This window comes from Rhinolophus hipposideros (assembly GCF_964194185.1).
Source record: "Rhinolophus hipposideros genome assembly, chromosome: X".
NCBI lineage: Eukaryota > Metazoa > Chordata > Mammalia > Chiroptera > Rhinolophidae > Rhinolophus > Rhinolophus hipposideros.
Window position 1 is genome coordinate 108,932,116 of NC_138046.1, and position 10,445 is coordinate 108,942,560.

The following is a 10,445-nucleotide window of genomic DNA, read 5'->3' on the forward strand; positions in this document are numbered from 1 at the left end:
TTCTGAGGACCCAGGCCAATCAGAGAGGAGCCCCCTGGGTCCCCAGACAGAACCCTGACGGCGCTCAGACCTGCAGAGGCGGCCTTGGTTAAGGCCAAGGTGGAATCTCCCTGCAGAGGTGCACACACCATCTCATTCTCCCTCCTCCAGGTGCTGGCCTCACCTGCTCTGCCCACACCGGTGCCCGCTGTGCCTGACCTGTGTCATCATGCCTTGGGGTCAGAAGAGTAAACGTCTCCAGGGTGCAGCTGAGACTGAGAGTCTCCGAGGTGGTCAGGCCGCTGCAGCAGCAGCAGAAGAGTGCCCCACTTCTCCTGTTTCAGGGGGTTCTCCCCAAAGCTGCCCTGCTCCTGGCCCTTTCCAGGAACCTCAGGGAGCCTCAGCCGCTGGGCCTCCTGAGGCAGGTGTGTCATTCCCAAGTTCTGATGGAGGGGCCCAGAGCCAAGTTGAGGAGGGCCCAAGCACCTTCCTTGTGGCATTGTCCACTCGGTCGGCTCCCCCAGATCCTCTGACCAGGAAGGCACACAGGCTGGTGAAGTTCCTGCTGGGGAAGTATAAAATGGGTGAGTACATTATACAGGCAGAAATGCTGAAGTCGGTCAAAAAGAAGTACAAGGAGCAGTTCTCTGAGATCCTCAGGAGAGCCTCTCAACACATGGAGCTGGTCTTTGGCCTTGAGGTGAAGGCAGTCGACCCCGGCAATCACTTCTATGCCCTCATCACCATTCTGGATCTCCCCAGTGAGGGAAGTCTGAACAGGGATAAGAGTGTCCTGAAGACTGGTCTCCTGATGAACTTCCTGGCCGTGATCTTCCTGAAGGGCAACCGCGCCACCGAGGAGGAGGTCTGGGAATCACTCAGTGTGTTGGGCGTCTACGCTGGGAGGAGGCTCGCCATCTTCGGGGAGCCCAAGAGGCTCATCATCAAAGATTTAGTGCAGCCCAAGTACCTGGAGTACCTATCGCCAGGTGCCCGGCAGTGATCCTCCACGCTATGAGTTCCTGTGGGCCCAAGAGCCCACGCTGAGACCACCAAGATGAAAGTTTGGCCAGGCTCAAAGAGACCGTCCCGAGTGCCTTCCCCAAGCTGTACGAGGAGACTTTGAGAGATGAGGAAGAGAGAGCAGAGGTGAGAGCCGCAGCCAGGGCTGCCAGTATTGCCAAGGCCCGTGCGCCTTCCAAGGCCACGGCGCACGGCTCCTCCCACATGTAGTGAGGTCTGGGGCAGGCTTTTCACCTCGCGGTTGAAGAGACCAGCCTGCCTGTCAAGTAGTGGGCGGTTGAGGTCACTTTAGTTTTAACAAAATGTTTATCTGCTTTTCCTTTTTTCTCATGAGTGACTTCTGGGTAGAGATAGAAGAATAGATCGATGATAGATACTAGATCGATACGTAGATAGATACACACATAGAAACGGAGACCAATTTCAGATTATTTGTTTTAATAAAGGTTTAGAAGAGTCAAAATATAAACATGAGAATGACGTGGCTGTCACATGTGCTGCTATCTAAAACGTTTGAAAGTTATAAGACAAATTGTGGTGAAGGACGGTTTACTTTTAACAAAGTGCTTATCTGCATTTCCCTTTCTTCACGACTAACTTTTAGGTAAATAGATTAGATGTAGGTATAGACGGACATGTAGTATTTTATCAAATGTGATGCCTTTTACAGAAGGTTTAGAAGTCTCAACATGTGAATATGTGAATAGCATGGCTTTCATATTTTTTCTACGTAAAGGGTTTGAAAGTTACAGTTTTGGAATTTGTAAGACAAACTGTGGTCAACGTCAGTTTAGCTGTAAGCAGGATTTTTAAGTGCATTTCCTTTTTCACCCCATGTGCAACTTCTACGTAAAGAGAGAATGATGGTACAGAGATGGATGGATGGATGGATGGATGGATGGATGGATGGATGGATGGATGGATGGATGGATGGATGAATGGATGGATGGATGGAGAGATGAATGGAAAGATAGGAGATATAGATAGATGACAGATAGCTATAGAGATATGTAGCATTTTGTCAAATGTATCTTTTAATGAAGGTTTATAACCTTCACAATATAAATATGTGAATGACATGCTCTCACATTTTTTAACTATCTAAAGGTTTGAATTTTAGACTTTTGGAATTTATAAGACAAGTTGTGATCAAGGCCAGTTTACTTTTAAAACGGTGTTTGTCTGCATTTCCTTTGTCCTCATGAGTAACTTCTGTGTAAAATAGATTAGATTAGATATATTAACAGACGTAGTATGTTTTTCAAATGTTATGTCTTTTAATGAAGCTTTACACCTTCAAATTATAAACATGTGAATGACGTGCCTGTCATATTTTTCCTATTTAACGGGTTTGAAAGTTACAGTTTTGGAATTTCAAAGACAAATTGTGGTCGAGGTCAGTATAATTGTAACACAATGTTAATCTGCTTTTCCATTTTCCTCACGAGTAACCTCTAGGTAAAAACAGACAGACAGATAAATAGACTGGTATAGATATGTAGTGTTGTTTTCAAATGTTGTTTCTTTCAGTAGAAGGTGCAGAACTTTCAGAATATAAATATGTGAATGCTATGGCTCTCACGCGTTTGCTGGTGAAAAGGTTTGAATGTTACAGTATTGAAATTTGTAAAACAACTTGAAAATATTCAATATTTTGCTCCTGATCTAGAGGAGATAACGGGGCAGTGAAACAGGATTCTCATGGAGACGTGAAAGAATCCAAGGATAAAACCCTTGGGATCCTAAAGTGAAGGAAGGAAATTAAAACACAAAAATTTCACTGTGATCAATTATTGGTTTGCCTTATTCCTTGCACTCTTTATTTTGCTAATGTTAAAACTACGTGGATATGCTTAGCTTATTAAAGAAAGTTTGTTGCGAATCATTGAGTATTATTTGATATGTGCTGGATTTAAGAAACAAAAAACTGATGGGATCTTACTGTTTTGGGGATTCAAAATAAACACATAATAGCAGCTAATCATTAAAGACCCACTACATCCCAATCCATATCCCAAGTCGTCTATAATACAGTATGTATGTTCTAACATTCCTACACGATAAGGCTTACTGCCTTTAGACATCAATAACTTGCACATTTTTCACCTTCACAAAGCTGGTAAGTGACCGAGCCCAGATTAGATCCCTGTTTTGAATTTGTGGGAAGTTCACATTTTTCCAATCCTACCAGCCTGAGTCTGACTACGTTCCTTTTAATTCACTATTTCCATCTCAGAGTTCCAAGAATGCATCTCAGGGGACTAAGGAAGATCTCTGTACAGAGAGCAGGGGATTACAATAGGATACACACAGCAGTAAGACTAGCGATACAGAAGCATCGCTATGAGAATGAGCAGGATGAATAAAGAAGACAAGAAATAATAGTGACAGTATGATTACGTACATATGCACAGCCAGTTAATCTCAAAACATTGAGGTCTCAAAAATCAACGTGGGCAGCCCCCCCTTGCAAAAGTCAGTGTGGCACTACAGAAGCCACATGACAGGCCAAGTGGAAAGAAGGAATCCATCATACTGTTTTTTCTCTGACAACCCAGCACCTCGTCTGGGGTCCCTGCGTTTTGCCACAACCTGCCCCTGTCACATCACTCCTGGCACGAGGACCCAGTCTCTGCCAGGTTTGCAGTAGGAAACTTCTCAATGTGGTAGGGATGTGACACTTCCAAGAAGGGAACCAGAGCAGTGGGGTCCATAGAGCCCCACCCCAGCTGTCAGCCCTTGAAAGAGGAAAACAGTTGTGGCTATTCGCGGCTCCTCCTGACCTCTGTCTTGGAAGTCCCAGGAAGGCTATCCCCTAGGCCTGAGGGCTATCCCTTCAGGTAAGCAGAGGATACAGTCCCCAGATTGGCTCACACTCAAGGTGAAGACCCTGATTAACACAACAGAGGGGCCTGCACCCAGCCCCTCCCTCGAGGTTTGCCCTGGCAGGCCCAGGGAAGGCCTGGCATGATGGGGGACACCCTGACTTCTCCTTGGAGGGATTCCAGGAGATGGGGCTTTGCTTTTCAGCTTGGCTGTCCAGCAGAGAGGGGCAGCCCAGCGCAAGGCAGCCATCCAGGTAAAAATCCTGCATTAGGGATGAGACAGCCATCCACCCCAGAAGAGAGGGGAAGGCACAAAGTTCTGCTTCCGCAGTCGGCCCTGGACGTCCAGGTAGAGCTTTCACACTGAGGTTACCCCTCAGTTTCTGAGGGAGGAGATGATCTGCGGGAACTGCAACTCTGGGACCCATGGGGGAGCCCCATTCAGCCAAGGGGCTAACCGTGTCAAGGTAGTGACACTAAGTAACAAAGAGCGTACCCTTCCCAGAAATGAGGGGGCAATCTAGAGCCCTGTCCCATTGTTGGACTTGGAGACCTGGGCTCCGTGAGGTGACCAGTCACACCTCCCTCCAGGGCGTCTCCTAGAGGGGAGGGACCTCATCAAGGAGTATCTCAACGCAGCAGAGGGAGGAATTACTGGTGGTCGGGAGTCAAGGTGAGAGCCTTGAAGACTGAGGGGACCAGATACCTGTTAACTGGGGGCAGCACAGATTCCTTCCACTGCTGTCAGCCTTGGGAGACCAGATGAGGCAAACTTCCCTTCTTCTCAGGGGTCAGGTTATTGTCAGCCCTCGTATGAGGGAAGAGCTACAAGTCAAGATACGGAGCATACTGAGGGAGGCCTCAGGAGGGCACTGGCCCAGAGCAAATGCGAGCCACCAAGTCTCACCATCTTCCAGCCCTGCGAACCCTGGGCAGGGCTAGTCGGATATGTCACCACCTCACCTCCAGCCCCAGACACTCAATGAAGTGAAGGTATTGGCCTGAATCTGGGGTTCTCTAGTGGGCAGAGGGGGAAATTCAGATTCCGACCCGGTGAGAACTAAGGGGGCCGCCAACTTCAGAACAGTGAGGTCCCATAGAGCAGTCTCACTATTGCCACTGAACTGATAGCCAGATGTGGAACCTTCCAGACTACGGACCAACCACCTCATAGCAGTGGGGGCCCCACAGAATCTTCCGACTGTCAGCCCTGGGAGGTCCCAGGAAGAGATATCGGGAAGAGACGCCATCAGATCCCACTGAGAGGCCACTGAGGAGTAAGGGTCTCAGTGTGAGTGGGGTGGTCCCAGTTCAGCAGAGGGAGAAACATTCACGCCCACAGTTAGGAGTCTTTCAGGGTTCTTTCAGGGTTCTCAGGGACCTGCGAGCTTGGTTCTATGTGGGTGACCTTAAGCTGAAAGAAGGAGCAGTCCCGGTTCCCGTCAGGAGTCATGTAAGGACCCCGAGTGAGCATTGGGGCTCACTCCTACGCTGAACAGAGAGGCCCCAAGGAGCCTGAATCCTGCTGTCAGCCCAGGAAGGGCGCAGGGAGGACAGCCTCATGCGGCACTCCCTGACCTTCCCTCCCTGGCACCCCAGGAAGTGAGCACGTGGTCTGCGGCTCTGAGACCCAGGACACTACAGGGACGCATTCCAGGCCCTGCCAGGATTCAAGTGCAGAGCCCGGAGAGACCACAGGGTATTGCACACCCCAGGGCAGTGAGGTGGCCCAGAGACTGCCCCAGACATCAACCCTGGGGTGCCTTGGTCAGGGCTGTCAAACTGACTCGGCAGAATGGAGGGCCTTGGTCTGAGGGGAGGGTCCTCAGGTAAGCCAAGGAAGATGTCCCCGGCCCTGTCAGGAGTCGAGGTGAGGACCCTGAGTCAGGATGTAGGGAACACTGCACACTCAGAACTGAGAGGACCACAGAGAACCCTGCCCCTGCTGGCTGCCCTGGGTACCTGGGCACTGTTGACAGGAAGTGACATACTCACTTCCTCCCGTGGCGTCACAAAGGGGTGACTTACTCTAAGGGGTGTGGCCTAAGGACCACAGGGGAGGATCTCTAGGCTTTCCAGAGGCCAACGTGAATACTGTGAGGACGAAGGGAACCACACACCTCACAGCAGTAGAAACACGACAGAATTCTCTTCCTTACCTGGCCGCAGGAGACTGACACAGGTATGGTCAGAGGCGGAGGTCCTCACTTCCTCCTGGGGGTCTCAGGGTGGTGCTGGCCTTAGCAGGAGGGGTAGGCCTAAGGGCTGGGGAGGAATTTGAGGCCATAATGGGGGTAGAAGCAACCACTGAGGGACCATCACCACTAAATCGTAGGGATGACAAAGAATCAGGCCACATTCTTGGTTTCAGCCCTTGAAGACCCAGGACGGGGCTGTCCCGCTGAAGCTCCCCCAACACTTACTTACCTCAGGTCTAGGGCAGGTGAAATCCTTAGTTTGAAAGTGGAGCCACCATTCGACTAAAGGGATGGGCGTACCAGGCCCTACTGCAGCCAAAGTAAGGGCCCTTATTGAGGACTGAGGACCCCAAGGTGACTGGGACAGAAAACTCCCCACTGGAGACCTGGACAGGGCTGACACCCTCGATCCCCTTCACTTTCTTCTCATGGGTTCCATGAACTGCACCAATTGAATGATGCCCTTGAACAGGAAATCAGAGACTTCTCATACGAAAAGACTCACAGCCCCTCTCCGGTCAGTATGCTAGAGTCAGAGCACACAGATGCAGCCTAAAGGGGACAGGCCGATTAGAGCGGGAGACCTGTGGGAATTTTGAGCAGTGCCCTTGGGGAAAACTGCAACTGTAGCCTCCTTGTAACCATGGTGGTATTTCCATGCTGAAAATGACACGAATCAATGTCTCAGGGAGAAGCGGTCTTTGATATGAGGGGTTGACCTCAGGTCAGCACATGAGTGGTGGACCAACACCCACAAGGAGTCAAGGGAAGACACTGACAGAGGACTGCGGGCGGTGGGGGTGGGGGAAGGGGGGGCGGGGTGAAGGGGGCTGGAGGTGCCACTCCTTACTGTCAGTCTTGGGCGGCCCCACGCATGGCAGCTTGGCTCAGGTCCCTAAATATTTCCTCCTGGGGGTTCTCAGGGACGTGAGAGCCTTGGTCCGAGGGCAGCTGACTAGGGTGAGCAGAAGGAGTAGCCCCAGGACCTGCTGAGAATCCAGAAAAGGCTCCTGACAGCCAGTCCTGGGGGCCTCTCCTGCACCCTGCAGTCCTCCCCCTTCCACTCCTCAGCCCCACGACCCTCCCAGACCCAGGCACATGAGGGGCCCTGCCCACTGCCACTGAGGCAGGCTGCCCAGAGAGAGGCCCTGTCTAAGAGTGAGGCCTTTTCCCAGAGCTGCGGGCAAAGGGTGAGCAGGAGGAGGCCCTCATCTTGTCTTACTGTCAGGGTGCTAAGTGTCCTAAGTTATAGTGCGGGGACATGCCCCGACATCTCCAACCAACCCCGTTCCCCCCTGAAAACAGGCAGCCACACAGTGCCCTGCCCCCACCCCCGCCCACATTCCCGGGAGGCCTCAAAATGGCTGCTAGGCCCAAAGTCCTCAGTTAGTCCCAAAGTCCTTTGCGTACCCCGGGTGGTCTCAGGGAATAAAGACCTCCTTCCGGACTGCTGGTCTCTGGCTCAGCTCAGCTGAGGGAGAAATCGCAGGCCCCAGACACTGAAGGTCAGGCCCGAAGTGAGGAGTGAAGGGACCCTAGACACAGGAACTGGGGCGTGCAGATCACCACTCGACATTGCATGGGAGGGTCCCAGCAGGTGCAAAGCCCCAGGTGCTTTCTCACTTTCTGTCACTACGTCATCGGGGTGGGGGCGGGGAGCTGAGGTGCTGGCAGCAGGTCAGCACAGGGAGGATTTCCTGGTCAGTGGAGAGTCAGGATACGGAGTATGATCACTGCGTGGACCACTCACCCCAAACTCAGAGCGGGAACACCTCAGTATGCCTGACTACTGTCACTCAAGGAGGCCCAGGCCTTTGTCAGGGAGAAGTGCCCCTTAATTCTTCCTCGGGGAATCACAGTGAGTGAAGGCCTTTGTCTGAGTGGTGCAGTCACAGTTCAGCAGAGGGAAGAATCTTAGATACTCCCAGGCGTTCCAACAGGATTTGCGTGAGACCCGGTGGGAGCATTCACGAGGGGACCTTAACTTGTTCGTGCATCTTTCATTTGAGAGAAGCCAGGCCAATGCAGCCAGAGGAGGTGAAACTCTATTCTTCCTGTCGGCCCTCGGGTAGGTGCTGACGTTAGTATGAGATAGGCCTGAAGCAGAGAGAGGAGACCCTGGCTCTGGCTGTGCCAAGGCAGGAAACTGAGTGAAGCCTGAGGGACCACCCACCACCCTGAACGTGTGGTGACTGTAAAGCCAACAGTCAGCAGGAAGGACGTCTCTCAGTCCCTACCTGGAACCACGTGAGCATTCTCCATGAGAACTGACAATTCCAAAAATCGTAGGACAGAGAGGACCCCAGAGAGATGTCAGTTTTGGGTGCACTCTCTACCAGAAGCACCATCTCTTCATTCTTGTGGCATGGAGGATTTAGGTGGCAACTTGAGAACCGAGTGGGGAGTGAGGGAGGGCTTCTTGCCAATCATTAACATAATCATCCTGAATGTGAACTGAGAGCACTTCCCAAACCCAGGACAAAGGGGATCCGCTTGACAGGCCCTGCTGTCGCCCCAGTAACACCTAGAAAGGGCTGTGTGGCTCTGACCAGGTACGCTCTAAGCTTCTCTACAGGGTTTTCAGCAGACAGGCTGATCAGAGAGGAGCCCTCACATCCTTAAAGAGGGTTCCCAGAGCGCTGACGGCCCTCAGACACTTAAAGAGGTGCCCTTGGTTAAGGCCAAGGTGGAATCTCCCCGCAAAGGTGCCACACCATCTCGTTCTCCCCCCTCCAGGTGCTGGCATCACCGGTGCCCGCTGTGTCATCATGCTTCGGCGGCGACAGAAGCGTAAGGGCCGTGCCCGTAACAAACACTACCGAACCCGTGCTGACTCCAAGAGTCACAAGACAGATCAGGAAGCTGCAGTAGTGGGAAACGAATTTCCCTCCTGCTCTTCTGTTTTGGAAGGTGATCCTCAAAGGCCATCAGCTACTGAGACAAGTAGCACTTCCCAGGGGTCTGGGAGACCCTCGTCTACCACCTTTACCTCTTCAGGTGCTTTTGACACAACATCTGACAAAGGTGATGAAAGTCAAGATAAGGACAATTCGTGTTCTTCTGAGGTCCCATGTCCCGAGACCTCGTGCAGTGATCTTCTAACCACGAAGTTGTATTTGCTGGAGCAATTTCTCCTGTGCAAGTATGAAATGCAAGAGCCCATTCTGAAGGAAGACATGCTGAAGATTGTGGGCGAAATTAACCAAGACCAATTTGATGACATCATCAAAAAAGCCTCTGACCATATTGAGGCCGTCTTTGCGGTCGACTTGAAGGAAGTCGACCCAAGCAACCACGCATATGACCTGGTCAGCAAACTGAACCTCCCCAATAATGGGAGGGTGTATGCTGGCAACGGGTTACCAAAGACCGGTCTTCTCATGGGAATCCTGGGCGTAATCTTCATGAAGGGCAACTGTGCCACAGAGGAAGACATCTGGAGATTCCTGAATATACTGCAAGTATACGCAGGGAGGGAGCACCGCATCTACGGGGAGCCCAGGAAGCTCATTTACACGGATCTGGTGCAGCTAGAGTATCTGGAGTACCGCCAGGTACCTGACAGCGATCCTGCACTGTACGAGTTTCTGTGGGGCCCCAGAGCTCGCGCTGAAACCAGCAAGATGCAAGTCCTGGAATTCTTGGAAAAGGGTGGTGACACAGACCCTGGTGCCTTCTCACCCTGGTATGAAGAGGCTCTGTTAGACGAAGAGAGAGCAAGCGCTACCGAGTCAGTCAGGGCTGCCACTGGTGCCACAGCCGAACATGACATCACGGCCCTGGCTACTCTCGCCCCTAGTGATGTCTGAGGATTTTTTTACCATGGAGATAAAAATAAAAATAAAAAACTACATCACAAGAGGGACATCAGAGGAAATGTGAAAGAATCCCACGGTAAAATTTTTCAGAGAATGGAATAGAAAAAATAATAAAACGTCATAAAACTTTCATTTTGCTGACTCAGTCTTTTGTTTTGTAAAATTGATTTATATCTTGATATGCTTAGCGTATTAAAGACTGTAGGAGACAGTAAATCTTAACAAGTTAGCCCAGACCTCTCACTCACTCTCTCTTCTCTTCCCAAAACATAATTGAGCGTCTGCGCTTTGGAAGCCTCTGTGCTAGCACTAGGCTTGCAGACATAAAGACCCAGCCTCTGCCCACAGAACTTTGGAAGTTGGGAGCTTCAGTCATGTGAGGAAGATGTTGAGATCCCCTCTATGACTTACAGGAGAGTAAAAAGGACGAGTGAGACGGGAGGGCTTCCAGGTGAAAGCACTCAAGCATACAACCCCTGAGGCAAGGCAGTTGAAGTTTTGGAAGCTACAAGTCAGTCCCCGCAATGCACTTTTACATTAAACTACAGGGTGGAGGACTGTATGAGGCTATGGGACTGGTGAGCAGAGGCCAGATCTCAGAT

At 51.2% G+C, this 10,445-nt stretch overlaps 1 protein-coding gene across 1 annotated transcript; it reads left to right on the top strand.

Annotated features, from left to right (window-relative positions):
* Positions 1–208: 208 nt before the first annotated feature.
* LOC308495168 (uncharacterized protein) lies at positions 209–9,834 on the top strand (the record flags this gene model as incomplete). The annotated part of the gene is given in 7 exon segments (XM_081043091.1): positions 209–955; positions 957–1,005; positions 1,008–1,040; positions 1,043–1,211; positions 2,289–2,398; positions 5,427–5,594; positions 8,762–9,834. Coding segments are annotated over 7 exon segments (2,349 nt in total).
* Positions 9,835–10,445: the final 611 nt, after the last annotated feature.